This window comes from Cetorhinus maximus, chromosome 5, assembly GCF_964194155.1.
Source record: "Cetorhinus maximus chromosome 5, sCetMax3.hap1.1, whole genome shotgun sequence".
Lineage (NCBI taxonomy): Eukaryota > Metazoa > Chordata > Chondrichthyes > Lamniformes > Cetorhinidae > Cetorhinus > Cetorhinus maximus.
In genome coordinates, this window is record NC_135883.1 from 59,340,021 (window position 1) to 59,362,395 (window position 22,375).

The 22,375-nt window shown below is 40.1% G+C and overlaps 1 protein-coding gene across 1 annotated transcript in view; it reads right to left on the reverse strand.

Moving 5' to 3' along the window:
- Window positions 1-22,375, reverse strand: part of mcph1 (microcephalin 1) — a 370,028-nt gene that overhangs the window by 253,374 nt on the left and 94,279 nt on the right. The window contains exon 11 of the mRNA XM_078541909.1: window positions 2,370-2,407. Within this exon, the coding sequence (XP_078398035.1) occupies window positions 2,370-2,407 (38 nt within the window). The remainder of the gene's footprint in view (window positions 1-2,369; window positions 2,408-22,375) is intronic.

Genomic DNA, 22,375 nt, shown 5'->3' on the forward strand with positions numbered 1-22,375 from the left:
CAGTCCCAGGACATCACTGCAGGAGTTGCTCAGGGTAATGTCCAAGGCCCAATCATCTTTAAATGCTTCATTAATGGCCTTTCCTCTATCATAAGGTCAGGAGTGGGGATGTTCGCTGATGATTGCGCAATGTTCAGCACCATTTGTGACTCCTCAGATACTGAAGCAGTCTGTGCCCATATGCAGTAAGGACTGGACAACATCCCAGGCTTGGGCTGATAAGTGGCAAGTAACATTCACACCACACGAATGCCAGGCAATAACCATCTCCAACAAGAAAGGGTCCAACCATCTCCTTGACATTCAATGGCATTACCATCACTGAATCCCCCACCATCAACATCCTGAAAGTTACGATAGACCAGAAACTGAACTGGGGCAATACTGTGGCTACAAGAGCAGGCCAGAGGCGGGGAATTCTGCAAAGAGTAACTCACCTCCTGACTCCCCAAAGCCTGTCCACCACCTTTTAAGGCACAAGTCAGGAGTATGATGGAAAACTCTCCACTTGCCTGCATAAGTGCAGCTCCAAAAACGCTCAAGAAACTCGACACCATCCAGGACAAAACAGCCCACTTGACTGGCACCCCATCCACCACCTTCAACATTCACTCCCTCCACCACTGATACACAGTGGCAGCAGTGTGTGCCATCTACAAGATGCACTGCAGCATCTCAGCAAGGCTCTTTCAACAACACATTCTAAACCGGTGACCTCTACAAACTAGAAGGACAAGGGCAGCAGGTGTATGAAAACACCACCGCCTGACTTGGAAACACATGGCTGGGTCAAAATCCTGGAACTCCCTTCCTAACAGCACTGTAGGTGTACCTACACCATATGGACTATAGAGGTTCAAGAAGGCAGCCTACCACCACCTTCTCAAGGGAAATTAGGGATGGGCAATAAAAATGCTGGCAGAGCCAGCGATGCCATGTCCCAGAAAGAATAGAAACAAACCCAGATGCACTGGTCTGAGCAGTGTGCCGGAAAAGTTTTTTGCTGTAGATTGCCTGAATGGAAGGCTGAGGGAAAAGCAGTGATGCACACAAATGTTGACCCCATCTTTACACAGCTAAATGATGGAACAGCGTTGCAATGATAAAAAAAAATCTACTCATGTATTTTGTGGACTGAAGCAAATATCAGATTTAATGTGGGGAGATGGTGTCTTGGAACTTTTGGATCTCAGTGGAGTACCAGGAAAAGGAGATGTACAAGGGTATGAAGGTTTGCGTTGGGGGATTGAAAGACATGCCAGAATGAATCGAATTGAAACAGCTGCATCCGGTCTCATACACATGTTCAACATGCCCCTCCCTAACAATACTGTGGGTGTAGCAACACATGGACCGCAGCGGGTTCAAGAAGGTGGCTCATCACCACCTTCTCAAGGGCAATTAGGGATGGGCAATAAATGCTGGCGTAGCTAGCAATGACCACAATCCGTGAAAGAATCAAAAATATATTATGGACCATAGCAGGATTGAGGCAAATGATAAATGGACACCAAAGGCAGTTTGCATGAATATGCAAGCATAGGTTAAAAATTGGGAATGTGCAAATGACGGTGCCTTTCTTGTTGGATCTATGACCACTATCATGTGACAAAGTCATCCTTCCCCAATTATGAAGATGAGAGATCACAGTCTTATATTTTTGGTTGCGCTTGCCTAGAATTTGGAAGCTACCATATGCAAGTTCCAGAACCTGAAGACTTTAAAACCATTATCATTTTATCACTGCTTCATGATTTACTCTTTACAACCTGGATAGTGTTCTACAAACCTTGGCCTTTAACCTTAACTTAGTAACTTAAAAAAACCATGATAACAAAAGAGCTCCATGGAGGTCCAAATAAGTTAAGATTCAACATTTAGCTTGTCAAGGCCAAGTGTGTAATGTATTGCTGGTAGATTCCACTTACTGTACCAGGAATCACTATCCTCAAGATAGATTTGGGGGAAACAAAGAGAAAAACAACCAGAAATGTTTTCAATTTGAAAAATGGGATGGTTTATCGCTGTTTTCATAAAATTTTTTTTAAAGGGTTACACCTTATTTCATTTCTGGTTTCTTGCAGTAAAACAATTTCAAAGCAATGTTATCGAGTTCAATTCGTACACAAAGTGAATACATTCTACAGGCAACGACTGTTGATGAACTAAGAACTGAAAAATTCACTACTGCTTTAGCACAAGGTTCCTTACACATCATTTTCAACTCAAAATAATACATTCTTTATCACATATTAAATCTAGCTTCTCCCTGAACATACCACAGCTTAAAGCTGCCAACTTTCCAAGGTTAAAGGCTTTTATTAAGGTTCAGGGAAAATGAAAATAAAAAGAAGAAATTTAGCACTTACTCTGAAGGCATGCTCGTCATGACGAGTGTTCTGCTTGGCTAGAAAAATAAAGAAAATCAGTATTAAGTCTTAAAGCCTATAATCATTCCTGGTCACGCTGATAAACATCAAGGATTTTGCAAGAAACAGAACAGCAGATTGTGGTCAAAGAGTTTGCTGCAATTTGCTTATTAAAACAGTTTAATGTTATATAAGAGTACTTTCACAGTTCTGATGAAAGATCACAGGCCTGAAATGTTAGCTCTGTTTCTCTTTCCAGAGATGCTGTCTGACCTGCTGAGGGTGTCAAGTATTTTCTGTTTTTATCTCAGATTTCCAGTATCTGCAGTACTTTGCTTTCTTGCTTTCACATTGCTGCATATAACAATAGTTTCTATTAATATTACCAGTTTCTCTTTATAGTCACGAGTAAGGAACCATGTTTGTATTTTCTGGAATTAAAATTTAAAGTTTTTTTTATTAATTTAGGGGATTTGGCCATTGCTTAAGGATATTGCACTGAGTCAGCTTCTTGAAATTCTGCAGTCCATAATACTCCCACATTGCTTTTAGATAGGGAATTCCAGGATCTTGACCCAGCAATGGTGAAAAAAGAGCAATATATTTCTAAATCAGGATGTTGTGACTTGGGGTGAAACCTGCAGGCAATGCCATAGCCATGACCTACATCCTTGTTCTTCGAGGTAGTAGAGGCTGTGGGTTTGGGCAGCACTGTCAAAGGAACATTGGTGAGCTTGCAGTGCATCTTGTAGATAGTATGACATTGCAGTCACCAGACTGGTGGTGAAGGGATTGAATATTTAAGGTTGTGGATGGGTTGCCGATCAAGTGAACTGCTTTGTCTTGAGTGGTGTCAAGCGTCGAGTGTTGTTGGAACTAAATCAATCCAGGTAAGTGGAGAGAGTTCGATCACACTCCCAAATTGTGCTTTGCAGGTGGCGAATCGGATTTGGGGAGTCAGGAGGTGAGTCACACGTTGCAGAATAACCAGCCTCTGATCTGCTCTTGTAGTCAAAGTATTTATAATTTCTGGTCAATGTTAACCTCCAAGACGTTGATGGTGGCGGGGGGATTCAACCATATGCCAAGGAACTGTTTAGATTCTCTTGTTGGAGATGGTCATTTTGCTTGACACTTGTGTGGCATGAATGTTATTTGCCACTTATCAACCCAAGTCTGGAAGGTCTTGATGCATGCAGGCATTGACTGCTTCCACATTGGAGAAATTGTGAATGTAACTGAATCCTAAACAATCAACCATAAGCAGCAAGCATCTTGTTTACTGATCTTATGATGTTAGGAAGGTCATTGATGAGGCAGCTCAAGATGGATGGACCTAGGATATGCAGTCATGTTGTACAGTTGATGGTTCGCCTTCAAAAGCACAACCAAATTCCTTATGCTAGCTACGACTCCAGCAAGTGAAAACTTTTCCACCTGATTCCTACTGACTTAAATTTTACTGGGGCTCCTGGTGACAGAGTCAAATGCTGCCTTGTTTTTAAGGGCAGTCACTCTCGTGTCACATCTGGAATTGAACTCAATTTGACCATGTTTGGTCCAGGATTGTAATGAGGCCTGGAGCCAAGTGATCCTGGCAAAATCCAAACTCAGCATCGGTAAGCAGGTGATTGGTGAATAAATGTCGCTTGATAATGTGGTTGATGACATCTTCCATTTCTTTGCTGAAGATTCAAAGCAGGCTGAATTTGTCCTTTTTGTGGACTGCTCATACCTGGGCACTTTTCCACTTTGTTTGGTAGATGCCAGTACTATGTCCTTGCACTCTACAACAATGTACATAAGTAAATAAGTAAAACATTGAATTGCTACAATTAACTTTCGTAAATAGACAAGGAACAAACCACTTGGCCCAAATATGTTCTGCCAATTTGTTATCCAAAATAGCTCTTCACCTTTTGAATTCTAATTCTCCATCATTTTCTGATGACCTGCATCTCAATTCCATTTACTTGTCTTGCCCTAATATCCCTTAGCTGATAAAAATACATATCTTAGTTCTGAAAGCTCCAATTGTCTTAGTATTCAAAACTTTTAGAGCAAATTGTTCCAGATGTCTGCTGTCCTTTGTGTGAAAAAGTTTAGTTCCTGAATGCCCCAACTCTAATTAGCTCCCATTGTTCTTGATTCCCCACCAAAGGAAATGGTTTCTCTGCATAGACCCGATCAAATCCTTTAACATTTCAAGCATCTCATTCAGATCACCTCCTAATCTTCTATATTTAAGGAAATACAGGCCAAGTTTATGCCACTAATTTAACCCTTTAAACACCAGTATAATTCTGGTAAATTTGTACTGTTCTCACGCCACGGTTAATATATCTCCCTGAGGAGTAGCACCCAAAATGAGTGCAGTGCTACAAATAGGGTCTAATCAAGGATCTACACAGCTGAAGTGCAGTCTGACTATCTCCCATCTGTAATCAAGCAGCACCCCCAGCCCCATTTTTGAATGTTTTAATGCTTATCTATTAGCTCTTAATGACTCGTGTACATGGACTCCCAAATCTCTCTGTCTCTTCAGTTCCTGGTTTCTCACCATTTAGAAAATACTGTGATTTATCTTTCTTGAGTCCAAAGTGGATAACCTCACACTTCCACATTCTGAATTCTATACGTTGCCAGCAATAGGTGGTTGCGGCAGTGTGGGGGAGTTGGCGGAGAACAAAAACAACAGAAGGTGAGGGGAGCCCAACAAAGTTACCTTGGCTGGAGAGATTGTTTCGTGAGGGATGGCAAGGGAATGGTGGAATGGCATGGGATTCAGACAGCCTGGGGGAGGTATCATGGGATGCGGATGAGATCATGTTTAGTCTGGTTTTTTTAATTCATTCCTGGGATGTAGGTGTTGCTGGCTGGGCCAGCTTTTATTGCCCATCCTTAATTGCCCTTGAGAAGGTGATGGTGAGCTGCCTTCTTGAACTGCTGCAGTCCATGTGATGTAGGTACACCCACAGCGCTGTTAGGAAGGGTGTTCCATGATTTTGACCCAGTGACAGTGAAGGAATGACGATTTATTTCCAAGTCAGGGTGGTGAGTGGCTTGGAGGGGAACTTTCAGGCGGTGGTGTTCCCATATGTCTGCTGTCCTTGTCCTTCTAGATGCTAACAGTTGTGGGTTTGGAAGGTGCTGCCTTAGGAGCCTTGGTGAATTCCTGGTAAAACGGCAGGGACAATTATATAATCTAAGTTATTATTTGAAAGCTATTCTTTGTGCTAAAAATGAAGATATATTTGACTGAAAAGGTTTATGGAAAGCTGTCAGATTAAAAGAATACATGAGCGTTGATTCTATAGATGAAGATGATAACAGTCCGTGCTCTCCATAGTTTCAAAACAGTCTATCTCTAATGGACATGCCCCTGCAAGGAAGGAGCAGTTATAAAGTTGCTATGAAACTTTAATTCTAAACAAGAAATCCATTGGTAGTTAGGAAGCTGTTTTCTTCAATGATAGATGTTGAAATTATAGCAGGCAGATTTCAAGGAAATCAGTGTTATTCCTCAAATAATATTAAACCTATCAGATGTAAAGCTGCCTTTTCAACTCAGGAGAAAACAGTTTCCAATTAGACTTTCATATTCTATAACTATAAACAAGTCACAAGGTCAGACTCTGGACAAAATTTCCATTTATATTCTTAGGCCTGTTTTTACACATTCAGCTTTACAGAGTCAGCTTTATGTAGTTTTTTTTTCCAGGGTGAAAAGTTTTGATTCTGTGAAAGAATAACTAGAAATCCAATATTTAAAGAAGCACTGTTACAATAAAGGTACTAAATTGACCACAAATGAGACTCCAATCTCATAATCCTTAAAATCCCATCATCACATTGGTGAATCACCATGCACTAGACTTTCACCAAGGCCAGCATATCTTTTTTAAATCAGGATCTCCAAAACTGATTTAAAAAATACTGGCCTAGCCAGCAACGTCCATGTCCCATGAAAGAATTAAAAAAATCTTTGTAGCTGCTTTTATATTCTTGTGAAGCCTTGTAAAAAAAATTGTATTTTACAGTCAGTTTCAGCATCCCTTTGCTCATATATTCCATCCAATATTTCCCAATGAAATTGTATTTCTGTCTGCTATTTTTACATCCAAACTATATTACTTCGCAGTGCTAAACTGCATCTGCTATCATGAGGTCTGTTCACAATTGGTCTAGGGCTTTTGCAGTTTGCCACTTGCTTTTTCATAGTTCACAATCTCCTAGCTTAGTATCATCCATAAACCTGGATATACTCCCCTCTGCTCCCAATTCTAGATCACTTATGCTAGAATGAAAAGCTTAGACCTCCCCCAGGACACCTCTGGGGAAGACCAGCTATGATTTCATGGCAATCACTCTTCTTCCATATTTCAGAAATGGTATAATCTTTGTAACCTTCCAATTCATGTATATTCAAAGTACATGTCCATTTAAAACTAGAAAAGACTTGTGCCTTTTGGCCAATAATAATGAAACCTTCCTCTTAGAAATTCATGTCACATGTTATAAGAATGCTATTGCTGCTATTGAGAAGGTTTTGAGGTGCAGTGGGTAGTGTCCTTGCCTCTTGAGCCAGAAGCTCTGGGTTTGAGTCCCACTGCAGCACTTGACGGCCACGGAAGGTGCATTCACAATGTGGCCAAACAGGTTAATTGTCAACCTGTAAATCCTTCCAATATGCCGAATGGCAGGGGGTAAGAGTAGGACAGAAACTGTCGGCCAGGCTTGATGTGGAGTGGCACCTCTCAAGCTATAGTCTCTGGTGACAGGCTAACGACCTACTCCAGGAAAACTGGCTATGGGAACAGACATAAGCACGTACTTTGTCTGCCTCATGTGCCACTAGGTGCAAGAAGAGAAAAGATGATGATTGTCAGTATCATATATAGGCCACCCAATGGTAAACCTGAATTACTCCTCGATGAATTTAAATATTCATTGTATAAGTTGTCAACTAAAAATAAAGAAGTGTATTTAATGGAGACTTTAATATCAATATTTTGACTGAAAGTGGAACTGGGCAGAAGTCCCTCAATTCATTGTAATCAAGTTCTTTCCTACCATCTATCAATAAACCTACACAAATAAATTTTGAGATGTCAATTTTGATAGACAATATTTTTGCTAGTACTAAGAGAAAACCTGTTGTTTCTGGAATATTATATTTTGGTATTTCTGATCATCCTTCGATATTCCCAGTATATTATTCGCGAATGAATAAGACAAATATTTAAACAGTCAAAACCAAACTGAAGAAAATATACGCAATCTGAATACAAAAATAACTGTTGCGAATTGGGATGATGCATTGTTATGTAATGATGTAGAAAATGCCTATAAACTCTTGCTTAGAATATTTTTATTATCTTGGCTGTAACATCACAAAAAATAAGGCTTAATACTCTTGCTAAATGAATTAAGAAATCATGGATTATTATAGGGATATTAAGATCAATTCAGACAAGAAATAAACTCTACAAATTAAGCTTGCATGATCCAAAGATATCTAATATGCAGAAGTATAAACAATATAGGAATAAGCCCATAAATGTTATCAGTTTCAAAGAAAATGTATTTTTAAACTGTAGTATTGAAAATTGCATTGTGCATTTTGTCCACTTAACGTTACCATACACACATGTACTAGCAGAGGGAGTCTAGGAGTAATAAAGAAGGATCCATGTTTAACAGTATATGCAGTTGATTCTGAATGCTTCTGGCTGAATATATTACTGTTCCTTCCCAAGGACTTCACATCAAATAATTTTGAAAATGCCAAAGGTAATGGATCTGAAACATGGAAAACACTGAATGATGTACTGGGCAAGTCAAAACAAGTTCAATTACAAAACATCGCTTTTTCATGATAGTAGCTGCCATACTCAGATACGTTTTTAATGATCTCAAGTCTTTCAGTAAGTGATTGGGTTAGTGAATGGGTGTGTAGTCAGGTAGTCAGGTCAGGCTGGGAGGTATTCGGGCCAGGGATGGTGGTTGGGTTGGGTTGGGTTGGTGGGGGTGGCGGGGGAAGGCTAGTCAGGTGGTGGAATAGTTGGATTGGGTCAGTCGTCAAATTGGGGGGGTGAGGTAAGTTGGGTGGTGAGGGGAGTAGTTGGGTCAGTGGTTAGTCAAGTGGTGGGGGAGCAGTCAGGTCAGGTCGGGAGGAATGATTTAGGGGGTAAGCTGTGGTGCTCAGTTCAGTTAAGCCAGCTAATCAGTGAGGTAGGCCAGATATTAACCAGTGTAATATTTCCAGGGTAATTATGCATTTAAGTCCCAAGTATATGACCCAAACCTCTGACACTGAGCTCAGTGTTGGAGACTTTCAAGGAGGGTTGAGGCAGTGGAAATCAGTCCATCAGAAGTTTAAACTTCCTGGGCAATTTCAGTGCATGTGTGCATGTCAGGATATCCATGAGGTTACTGTACACGAATTGGCTGCATTTCAAAGGTGCTTCATTTGCTGTGAAGAGCTTTGGGGCATCCTCAGGATGTTAAACTATCTATATAAATGCAAATCATTCACTCTGTGTTTTCATTAGTTTCTACTTTTGTTGATTCCTATTTCCACCCAGTCTGCATTTTCTCACACTTTTTATAACTATTACACAAGTCTTTTAAATAGATCCTAACTACCCTTGTAGTATATCCTTGAAATCCTTTTTTGGCCTTTTGGGGCAGATCACATATAGATATTACAACAAAGAAACTAGCTCAATTTTTTCATGATGTTTATCCTCCACACACGTAGTAGGCCTAATCCCCTAATCCTTTGTGGCTGCCCAGTTTCCACATCCCTTAATTTTACTTTCCTTCAAACACCTTCCTAAAATATTCTTAAACTGATATGTTCTCCACTTCAATCACTAATTCGATAATGTGTTTCACAGCCTCCTGACACTTTGCAGAAATAAATTTCTCCTACTCTCTGTTCCAAATTTTTGCTTTCAATTTATAGCTCAGTACCCTAGTTCTAACACCTCTCAATTATTAGAAATAGTCCGTTTCAATTCACTCTATCCTACTTACTTCTGTAATTTGCTAATGCTCTTCAATTTGTTGGACCTTGCTGTGTGAAAACTGGTTGCTGCATTTCCCTATAGGGCCAGGGTGAGAAATTATGGGCCCTGAGGCTTCGCCTCTTTTGGGCCCCTATTCCCCCCAGCCCTTAACTCCACACCACCATCCCCAATTATATTAAAATCTGCGTCAAATGCAATTCAAATAATAATTTTTCTTTTTTTATTCAATTATGGGATGTGGGCATCACTGGCTAGGCCTACATTAATTGCCCATCCCTAATTGTCCGCGAGAAGGTGGTGGTGAGCTGTCTGCTTATAGGTACACCCACAGTGCTGCTAGGGAGGGAGTTCCAGGATTTTAACCCAGCAAAAAAAACAGGGTAACTTATTTTTCTACATAATACTTTGTACCAGTACATTATAATCAGAAAAAGCCCTTACTTCCACCAACACTTGGGCATTTAATGCGATCAGACAAATGCTGCCTTTTATTTTGTTTTAAAAAGAGGTAAATAAACCTACAAGTCACTTTTAAAGGGGGAGCCTCTCTGTATTTGCTCCAGATGCTTCCAGCACATTAATTCAGGCCTTTGGATGGCACAGGGACAGATCCAGTCATAGCACCCTGCCTCGGCCTTCAACCTCCCCAGGTGCAGAGGCTGGGAGATGGGAGGGGTTTTAGGATCAGGCCAACTGCGAGTGGAAAGTTTATTAGTGATGAAGAATGGTGGTGCAGCCTATGTAACTGCAGCAGCCTGTGGAGGGAAGGCGGCCCCTCCTGCCACCGTCTGAGCCCCCCCGCCCCCACCAGTCATGTTGCTTGATTTTTAAAAATTATTATATTTATATTTCATTATTTATCATATTCTCACTCTTAATGATCTTTGCTGGAGTAAACTGATGGTAAAGGAAAAGCTGACAAAAGAGTAAGAATTCTTAAGTAAGCTCACTGCATTCATCACAACTGCTCTGCAAAGACTGTGCTCACCCACTAATGGACCAGGTCAGGGCGAATAAGCTATGAAGAAAGATTAAAGAGGCTTATGCTTTACAGCCTAGAAAGAAAATGTTAAATGAAATGCCTCATTGAGTATATAGAATATTAGTTAGGATAAATAAAGATTGTTACTGCGATGCATGCTGAGAAAGTAGAATTAGAGGATATAAAATAAAAATAAACTAAAAGCAAATCTAAACACGAGTTAATATCACACTCCTTAAAGAGTGATAATTTTTTTTATTTGTTCATGGGATGTGGGCGTCGCTGGCTAGGCAAGCATTTATTGCCCATCCCAAATTGCCCTTGTTCAGAGGGCATTTAAGAGTCAACCACATTGCTGTGGGTCTGGAGTCACATGTAGGCCAGACCAGGTAAGGACAGCAGATTTCCTTCCCTAAAGGACAGTCTACCAGACAGATTAATATAGGCCAAAAAATTTGACTTTTTCACAGTACAATTAGATGTTCTGATGAAAGAATTAATGTGCTAGGGGAATGATAGCAAAAATTAACAACGTCTAGTTATACCTTGGTAGTCATCCCTTAATTCGATTATAATAATAGAATTTTTAAAACTAGCTAATTGAAAACCAGATCCTTGGCCTAGCTTAATACAAATGTTGTGGCACTGTTTTGGAACCTTCAATGTTACAGGCTTGAGGGAAAAGCCAAGTCATTTTAAAATAAACCATAAAGGTAGCTGAGTGAGTACAAGGAGCATGGCATGAACTGCATTTCAACATTGAAATGGCTTGATACTGCTTTCAGTTGTTTGGACTTCCGAGTACCTTGAGTCCATTTATTATGATAAGCCAGTGGAAATCTGTGCTGTGAAGAACTTGCATAATCGGAGGATGGGCATTTCCTCATCTTTGACCAGGGATCCAGTGGACACTTGGCATGGAATGGCCAGAGTCAACCTTCCAGCTTTCAGAAATAACTTAGCCTGGATTCCCCACTGCCATCTGTCAACCCAAACAAGAATGCAATCCAGTTAAGGGCCTACCAATAAAAAAATACATTCACCGCTGGTGGCTCCATAAGAAAGAGTTGTTTGCTGCTTCTTCTATCCCCCTTAATGTGGTGGCCACTCGAGATACACCCCGAGCACCATGGGTGCCTGCCAACAATATGTATCTGACTCTGGGTATTGTAGTAAAGTCAGCAGAACAGGTCACTGGGAGATATGTCAATCCTAATATTACAGCATTAAAGTACAGAATTTAAATACAAAGGAGCCTAGATAAAATCCCTTTGCACTGAGCTGAGAAATAATTTGCCCGTTTTTTTCTCAGCCTTCCCTCACCAACATACTCAGACACTAGCGGCTTTGCTGTGGTCTTTGTCACCACCACCATCCCGTCCAACACCTCATCTGAGCCGGTACTTCACGAGTTAACAAGCATCTTGCATGCCCAGCCAGACATGAGGTCCCTCACACATGCGCAGGCTCAAGCAGTCATGCATCACAATAGCATCTTGTTGTCAGGTGCATGCACGTTGCCTTCATTGTATCCATTTGAAGATAGGAGCCCGGGTCCCCCTCGAGCACAGGCCCCGGTGTTTTGCACCTTGTATACCTTCTTCTCCTAAGCCTTACAAGTGACTAAACTTCATTGGCTGCTTTAAGGCATCCTGAAGTTCTCACCTTCAACTCATGTAGTTCCCAATCCAGACCTGAGCACTAGAAACTTGGCAATTCAATATGGAGTCCTGCACTGTTGGAGGCTCTGTCTTTTGGATGAGATGTTCAATGGAGGCCTTCAACCAAATTGATGTTAAAGATCCTTTGGCTCTATTTGAAATGAAACAAGAGAATTCTCCTGGCGTCCTGGCCACAATTTATCCCAAAACTAACATCACAAAAAAGAAACATCTGATTAGTGAACGCTTTGCTCTTTGTGGGAACTTGCTACGTACATTTTAGCTGTCATGTTTCCCTACAAGACATTAAACTACAAAAGCACTTCATTACCTGTGAAATGCAGACGCCATACAAATCAGGTTCTTCTTCTAATAGATTCCACTGTTAACCCACATATTTACCAAAAACAATTTCTTCTGCATTGTTGGAATCAATTTCTGTCATTGCTTCCAAGTTAACTTGGACTTAATTATAATATAAATAAATAACATTTTACAAAAACATTTCTGAATACCATTGAGTGAAAAAAATGTAGAGTAACTTGCAAAAAAATTGACGTATCAGGGAGCTTAGAACAAAGCTACAAGGGTAGATGAATAACTCCAAATATTAAGTTATGAGAAAAGGGTGCCACAATTGGATCATTCAGGAAGATAGTGTCTGGCTCTATTTCTTTCCTGTCGATTCTTTTATATATGGTGTCACTGTTATCTCACTTTCCTAGTTTCTGAGAGTATTTGAGCCCAGAAGAGGTGGACCAGATAAATTATTGTTCATGGTAGTCTGATCCCCAGCTGATAGCAGCAGATGACCAACCCAAGTTCCATGAGCATGGTCTTCACCAAAAATGGCAAACATCTACACAACCTCTCAACTATGCTTACAACGGACTGGATGGCATAGATCCACCAATGTTATCTTCGTGTAACAGAAACAGCTGCAGCAACTGTATATTTGCCTATTCTCAGCTTCTGGATCTAGCCTCTGTTTCCTTCAGCCTGCCTGTTCTGCACTACTGGGAGCATCATCTAAGCTTGTGGCTCTGTGTCCTTTTTATATGATTTCAGCTAGTTTCAGTCTTCCCAGAAGTTTTGGTTTCCAGTTTTAGTCTTAGTTTCCTTAGAAACCAGAAGGGTCAGTTTTCTTTCTCAGCTTCCCTTTACAATTAGAATGTCTTGAAAAATACAAGTTTTGAAAACATGGATTCTATCACATCATCCGCATCCCACCAATCTGAAAAACATCCATTTATTCCAACTTATTGCTTTATGTCCCCACATTATCTCTATCTATATATAGTTAAAAAGCTTAATTTTATATAGAAGGGACAAAATTGGCTTCAGACAGTTTGGAAAAACAGAACTGCTGATTCGCATTTCATAGTCGAAACAAAAGAAAGATTGATCGCTGTGGTAACCTGCATAACAGAGCCACAAAAAGAGTGGACAAAGGAAGGGTCAATCATTCCATCACTTCCATTTTCTCTGACACATGCTGGCAGAGGTACATGTCTGCACCAGAACCACTGGGAGTGAAGGAGATCTGAGCTGGGCTTGGGATGGGACCCCTGTCTCTGCACAACCAGTCTGGTGGTCCACACCCCTGGAGGTTTACCTACCTTACTCCGCAACATTCCCAGGCTTCAGGATCTCTTTTCCTCCTTGCCAGATTTTTCATGCTTTTCTCCCTCCCCCACTATTATGGTGTAACAATTTACACTTCTTCTGGAGCATTCTTTTAACTTTCTACTTATTCCATTACCACTCCTTTTGTCTTGCATCATCATTCCTTTTGCTTTCTAATTATACTCTGTCCTCCACCCTTTCACGGAATTTCACTCTTGTTCTTTCATCAAGGCAACTATAAACATGATCATGTGGAGGAAGCCATTTCTCTGCCTTGCTTCCCCTTCTGGATCACTTCCTTCAATGCTTCCCTGATACTGAGATGAGAACATATGCCACAAAACTAACTATGAGCATCCAGACTTGTCTGAAGGCTGCTGTTTCTTTTTTATGTTGTTAAAACAGTTCTAAATCGTGTATCTACTGTAGATAGTTAAACTCTTTTTAACTATTTGTCTGGTCTACAATAAATGATAAACTTATTTTAAAGTTCTGGTTTATGCCTCAAGTTTATTAGCATAAAAAGCACATTCGTGTTTCTACAAACCACCGCATTGCAAATAACACACCATATTCTACCATAAACACCATAAACTACATATTCTGCTGACAGTCCCCAATAGTTAAAATGCCCTTGTTTAATGCCCATGCAGTATAGCCCAAAATGCAGTAAATATTATCGATTTGCATCAATGTCCATTTATAATAATTTAAGTGATCTGCTTATTTCAGACAGAAATACGTTTGGCAACATCCAATTTTAATCCTTCAGGCAATAACATCTTATTAAAAGTGGGGCTCCCCACCATAAAGCTGTCAAGAATATTATGCCAACCCCGTTCTATGGGGGAAAAATTGCCATGATAATCACTTTGTAGCCTTGGACAAAACAGGTTCTTGACTGAATAAGTTCTATCATGAAATCAGGTCACTAACTATTCCGTTTTGCAACACAAAAGAAACAGCTTTAGGTACTTAAATGTGCCAGTTTTGCAAAGACACCAATCTCCCATTTCCCAGTTATATACCAGGAGACAGACAGAGCGTAATTTCCCAAGGACCCAGACCACTGGCTGGGCTTTATATGGAGCAAGCTTGCGATGACTTTATGGAGGGAACTGGTTTTACAAAAACATTTTTAGTGCTTGCACGCTTGTCCAGAACTCTCATCGGAAACACCCCGCCAATTGCCCATGCTAAGAGCTCACTGGGTGGAACCCCCACGGTACATCACATGAACCATGATTGGCAAGAGGGTGTGAATATACATCCAGTTACCACATTTCCTCCTCCTTTAGTTTTTTTACAATTACTCATTACAGAACAACAATTAAACAATCCAACAAACATATATACAATTTCAGGTGATTATAAATCAAGTCTCTGAGGTGCTCTTCTTATATGGCTAGAGTGGTGTAGCTCTACCACTAAGGTTCCTGAATAGCATTGACAGGATCTGGCATCCTAGGCAGTTCAGGGTTTGGCAACTCTTCTGAAACATTTGGAATGTCTGTTCTAGGTCAATCACACACCTCAGAAGTTGACAGTTCAATGTTAATCACAGGTTGATCAGTTAATTGTTGGAATGTCTCTCTGGCACTGATCTGATCTATATGCTTACAGACAATTCTTGGAAAGATAATGGACCAGTCTCTGCAACAATGGCTCCCGGGGCCCAGCAGGGTCCACTGCTGAAATTTTGCATGTATACCGTGTCAGCTATGCTGAATGTGCGAGCTTTACTGTGCATGTCATGGTTAAATTTCTGATTACTCTGGTTCTGCGCTACCTTCCCCTCTAAATTCAGAAACACCAAGTATAAACATGTGTGCAGACGGCGTTTCATTAATAACGCCGACGGTGTTGAACCTGTCGTTGAACATGGTGTTGTTCGATAACTGAAGAGAAACCAGGAAAGTCGAGATTCCAGAGAGCCTTCTGATAATTTTTTCATACCAGACTTAAAAGTTTGTACTGCCCTCTCGGCTGGACCATTTGATGAGGGATGCCAAGGGGCTGTTTTAATGTGTCGGATTCCATTCAGGTCCATAAATTTCTGAAACTCAGTGCTGGTAAATATCATTATCAGAAATGACAATTTCAGGTAGGCCATGAATGCTGAAAGTGACGTAGCTTCTCGATAGTTGTGTTCAATGTTGGTGATTTGACTTCGTACACATCTATCCATTTGAATGTACATCTACAATTAAGAACAACATGGTACCCAAGAATGGACCTACATAATCGGTATGCAGTCGAACCCAGGGTCGACCAGGCCACTCCCATGGATGCAGCGAAGCTGAAACAGGCAACTTCTGTTGTTGCTCACAGTGGAGACAGTTCTTGACCATGCTTGCAATGTCACTGTCAATGCCTGGCCACCAGACATAGCTTTGCACATGCATTTTCATCTTTGATATGCTTGGATGCGCACTGTGGAGCTCTGTCAAGAGTAGCTCTCTACCTTGTGATATCACGACAACTCTTGAACTCCACAACACAATTCCAACTTGACAGCTTAATCCCGTGTTTCTGACTTGGTGCGGTCTCAATTCTTCAGATACAGGTGAGTTTGGCCATCCTTGCAAAACAAAGTCTCGGACTTTCGACAATATTGGATCTCTGTTCGTCCAATTTCTAATTTGTTTCGCACACACCGGTGAAAAATCGAAGAAATTCAATAATAACACTAATTCTTGTGGAACGGGAGTATTTACAATACTATCTGGTAATGGGAAACGACTGAGTGCATCTGCATTTGCAATGTAGACCAGAGTGGTACATAAAAGTATACTCATACGGAGATAACGTCAGAGCCAGCATTGTATTTTTACTGATGCTATTGGCGGAATGGTCTTATCCTTGCTGAATAATCCCATTAATGGTTTATGGTCCGACACAATGGTGAAATGTCGTCCATGTAGGTGCTGTTGAAACTTTTTTTACACCGAATACTACTGATAATCCTTCTTTTTCTAACTGAGAGTAGCCCTTTTTGACTTGGGAAAGGATTCTCAAGACATAGCCAATGGGCCTTTCTGATCCATTTTCCATTTTGTGTGATAACACAGCTCCTACACCATAAGGAGGGGCATCACATGTTAATGCCAGCTCTTTTGACGGGTCGTAATGTACCAATAAACATGACGAATGCAACAATTTCTTTGCTTTCACAAACCCATGACCAATGGTGGTTCTTTTTTAGCAGCGAGTGTAATGGTGCCAAAGCAGTTGACAGGTTGGGTAAGAAGTGGCTATAGTAGTTGATCATACACAGGAAGGACTTAAGTTCTGTTACACTGGATGGTGATGGTGCATCTTTTATTGTCTAAATTTTATCTTCTACCGGATGCAAACCCATGGTGTCCACCCTGTGACCTAGATAAGTGACTTCTGGTGCTTGAAATGTGCATTCTTCCTTCTTTAACCGTACGCCAGCTTCCATGAACCTTCTTAGCACCCCCTCCAAGTTGGCCAAGTGTTCAGTCTCAGTTGACCCAATGATGAGAATACCATCCAAATATGCTACCACTCGTGGGGGTCCTTGCAAAAGGCTCTCCATTGTTCTCTGGATAATAGCACATGCTGATGAGGCTCCAAAGGGTAGATGAGTGTACTGATACAGGCCCTTGTGTGTGTTAATAGTCACGTATTTTCTTGACGTGCTATCCAGTTCTAATTGTTGGTAGGCATGGCTCATATCAAGTTTCATATAGGACTTGACTCCAGCCAGCTTGGCATATAAGTCATCTATCCTTGAAACGGGGTACTTATCTAGCTTTGCTGCCTTATTTACAGTCAATTTATCGTCTCCACAGATGCGTATGGTGTGATCAGACTTAACCACTGGAACTATGGGTGCAGCCCACTCTGAGAACTGGACAGGTTGGATGATGCCCAGCTTTTCGAACCTGCACAGCTCTGCATCCACCTTTTCTTTCAATGTTTAAGGCACAGGTTTGGCCTTAAAGAAACATGGTGTCGCCTGAGAATTAACACGTATATTGGCATGCATGCCTTTTAACTTCTCCAGTTCATCCTGAAAGCCATGTTGTATTTTCTCCGAAGTCGCAGGATTCTGTTAACTGCTTGAGGTTTGCTACACTCTCCCGGGGCCTGAACTCTTTAATTGAATTTAAAGCACTGCATTATCATGGATGGCTTCGGCTGGAAGAGTGTTTTCACTAGGTCCACTAATTAGCTATATGACTTGGATTTTGATGCGTTCGGGGCAGTCAAGTTACGATCAAGTTATATGTTTTACTGCCACATACACTTAAGAGGATCACTTTCCACTTTTCTTCAGCAGTTATTTCATTTGCTACAAAGTAAAATCCGAGGTACTCAACATACTGGCTCCAAATATTAGCATCATATGGATCAATTCTTCCAAACAGTGGCATGGCTGGAGAGTAGTTTTTTTTAAATTCGATTTACTAACAGTAACAGGGTGAGGTGCAGAGTCAAAGTTGATCCCATTCTCATCACCAAATATGATGGCTCTATGGAGCAGACTGGTTTCGTTAAGAAACAGTTAAACTTTATTACAGAGACATTTTAGTGCTTGCACGGTCGACCAGAACTCTCACTGGAAAAACCCAACCCCGTGGATTGCCTGCGCTAAGAGCTCACTGGTCGGAGCCCCCATAGTACATCACATCGCCCATGATTGGCAGGAGGGAATGACTATACATCCAGTTACTAGAGAGCCCTGAAATATGAGTAATTGGAATTTTGAGTTATAGCTAGTCAATGATTCCTGTGTTATCCATGATAGAATATTTGTATCAGATCTGGGTTCTGATTCAGTTTGTCTCTCACTCTCAGTCTGTTTTCTTGACTGTACGCTGTGAACATAAATCACCCACTGAACAGACCACTTTGGTACAATTTGCTGATGAAAAAAGTCTGGAATACTTTTAGAAGGGACTAAACATTTGGACTCTTAATTTAAAGCTTTGTATCCTTGCCATTGTGTATAGTGGGCAAATTGTATACATACAAACATGCCCACTATGAACAGTGGGGGCTGTTTACACATCTGATGCATTCTCTCCATCTATTAACTTTGATTTTTTTTGCTTCAAATTTAATTTGGCAAGCATGATCTGTCCATTACAAATCTGTATTTATCCTCAGTAATGGACTCTCACTTCCATCTCATATGTGAAAAAGCTCATGTCTGAATATTTTAAATGAAGTGAAAGAATTCTCTTTCAAAAAAGTGTGCTGCCTGAAAGCAAATCTATTAATTTCATAAAGGTCAATTTCAGGTTATTTTTAAATGTGAAATGCACTTACAAATTGGATACAACTTTTCACTTTATAAGGAAATAAGCACTGAATATTTGCAGTTTAGCATATGCTTAATAGTACTGGGAGTTGGAAGTACAATTTTGGACCATTAGATATTAAGGTATTTCAAACAGTTAAGTGCCCTTAAGTACATACACTTCAAGCCCAGCTGGGAACACGTGTATTTGGAGATGCAGCATTCATTAACTGAATTTATTTAATGTGCTACCTCAATCAGCTGAAATCAGGCACTTGAGAGATCTTAGAATGATACAGCACAGAAGGAGACCATTCAACCCACTGTGCCTCTGCCAACTCTTTCAAAGAGCTATCCAATTATTTACACTTCCCTGCTCTTTCCCTATAGTCCTGCAAATTTCTCCCTTGCTAATTAATGCATATACTAGTGGCAGTAGAGGGCAGAAAATAGAGTACAAAATAACCATGTTTTTCAGAGGCTGTGATGTTTATCCTTGTCAAACAATTCCTCAGACATTACTTTGGAACAAAATTATTCTGCTGTCTACAAAAGGAGCAAACAACTTGATCCATAAAAGCGGGAGGATATTGAATCTTCTGGCGAAATGACTGCCTGCAGTGGTGCTACTGAGGCATGGAAAGATTTTTCAGCTGACACTGGCTCCTTTAATGGTTCTTGTTTGAGGTACTCCAGTTGCTGGAGGGCAGTAAACAACTACTTTGTTAAGTCACTGAAAATGTTCATAACAGAATGCAATCCAGTAAGATCTAGATAAATACCAATATGGTCAACTTGCATACTTGCGAAGCAGGCAAGTCCTCTCGTCAAACAACTTATGAAATTGGTGGGAAACTAGTAAACCTCTGATATACTGATTGGGGATATTATCAGAATATCCTTAGCCTTCCTTTAGCTAAATGGCCAACTTGCTCCACACTAATGAGTATCTTTAATTTGATGGGTCCTCCTAAATGTCAGCAGCTGGCATTTTGAAGATCTGTAAAAAGGTCATATTTTTACAACAATCAAACAGAGCTGCAACAGCATTCTTGTTGTTTAATCATTCTGACTGCAATATCTATTCTCTAGAGCACTTCTGGAATGCAAACATTAAACAGAACATCCTCTATTATTACGTTTCTTTTTTCTCCTCTGTTTGCAAATATTGTGATTGTTGGAAATATATATTTTTGGATTGAGAGTATAACTGGAATGTTTTAATACCTAGAATCATCTGTTTCTATAATGAGATTACTTTAGCCTCACTTGTCTTCAGCGTCTTCTTTCCCTACAAGACGATTATCAATTTCATTTCCGATCTAGATTGATGTTCTTAATTATGTCAAACTTTCAGCCTATTGCAGATTTTTGGAATATTTGGCAACATGGTTTTCTGCCAGTGTGTGGGTCCTGCTATCCATAAAAGGGAAACAAGTTGAGGAGGAAGTAAAAATCAGAAAAGATTTAACTCTGCTTCTCTCCACAGATAATTCTATGATTCTGAGCAACCCCCCACTCAGAAATTTGAATAATTTAGTTAAAAAAAAACCCTCAAACTTTGTCAGTAGCATGACATTTCAGGTTGGGTCTCACATATTGCTTAGCCGCTTTGTTTAACTGTCCATAGACCTGCATTTGAGAACAGCTTCATGTGTAAAACAGGGATGCAAACTTGAACAGGATTGGGAGATACTCTGGTACTGCCTGAGCCCAGAAAACAGGATTGGGAGATTCTCTGGAATTGTCCGAGCCCAGACAACAATCTGAACTCTTCTCGATTTCACTGAATTTGGCTCAGGCCATCAATAAATTTGATGTTTTTACTATAATAAAAGTATTTCTGCTATAGATTATTTGCTTCTCTTGTTACATTGGTGGTGGCATGCTTTCAGCCATTTAGTCTCAGAAAAATACATGATGGTAGCTTTCAAATGTTAAGAGTTACTCTATGTTGCCTGATACATTGGTCCACTACACACATTTGCTGTTGTAAATAATTAGAACCCTGCTGGTTTATAAGTAATTCTCTATGGTTCTTTTTCAGGTGATTGAGTTGCTGTGCATTTTTAAATTTTCTGTTTTTATCAAGTCTTTAGGTGCTGTTTCTAAGTAAGTCACTGAAAGATAAAAAAAATATTAATTTGTTTAGAAATAATCCATTTTATACCCAATATAGATCAGCAAAACAAAAGCAAAATAGAGCAGATGTCGGAATTCTGAAATAAAAACAGGAAATGTTGAAAATACTCAACAGGTCAGACAATACTAAAATTGGAACGATACAGAGAAGATTAGCAGCTGTGCAGAGTGAAAAAGTTAACCTTTCAGATCAATACCTTTTGTCAAAACTCTGTCAGAACTTCTGAGACGTCATCAGCCTGAAATGTTACCTCTATCTCCACAGATGCTGCCTGACCTGTTAAGTATTTTCAGCATTTACCGTGAATTAGTAAAGCCGCATACATCAAGCCAGTATACAATCTACAGCCACAGGTAATCCTGGATTTAACCATCAAGTACTTAACACACCTCAAATATTTCCTAATAGATATATTTTCTAAATGATACTAGCTGTAACAAGTGAGTTGTCATGAGGGGCTGGGTATGATATTTTTATTTACAAAGCTAATTCAATGACTTTAGCTGAAGTAACTCATCTCCCAATTTTGTTTAACACATTGTTTTAGAAAATGAAGTAAGTTTGTCAGAAGAAACAGGCGTCCTACGAACAATCACTGCACATAAGTGCATTCCTGACAGGTATTGTATAATTTTAATACAAATTTACAGATAAAATGCAGTTCTATACATATGATAGATACTTTTCCAGCTTTCAAATATGAAGGTACTCCATACTGATTGTGTCAGTGGTGACTCAGAGGCAGCAGTCTTGTCCGAGTCAGCAGGTTGAGAAAAAACCCGCTCATAAGAAACAGGAGTAGACCCTTGAGCCTGCCGGCCATTCAACAAATTCATGGTTGATCTGCTTTTGCTTCAAATTCCACATTCCCATCTACCCTGATAACCTTTAATTCCCTTGCCTAACAAGAATCTATTTACCACTGTCTTAAAAATATTCAACGGCTTGAGCACAAAATCTAGTCTGAAACTTAAGTGCAGTATTGAGGGAGGGCTGCACTGCTGAAAGTGTCATCTTTTAGACAAGATATTAAAAGATCAGCCTTCTCAGGTGAACGAAAATATTCAATGGCACTATTTTGAAAAAGAGTAAGAGAATTCTCCTTTGCGTCCTGGCCAATACTTAGCTTCCAACCAACAGCACTAAAACAGATTATGTGGTGATTATCATATTTGGATGATCCTTGCTGTGCATAAATTGATTGCTGTATTTCCTGTATTACCAAAGTGTCTATATTGTTAAAAACAAGAAAGCATTTGCGTATACCACAAATGCACAGTTCAATGAC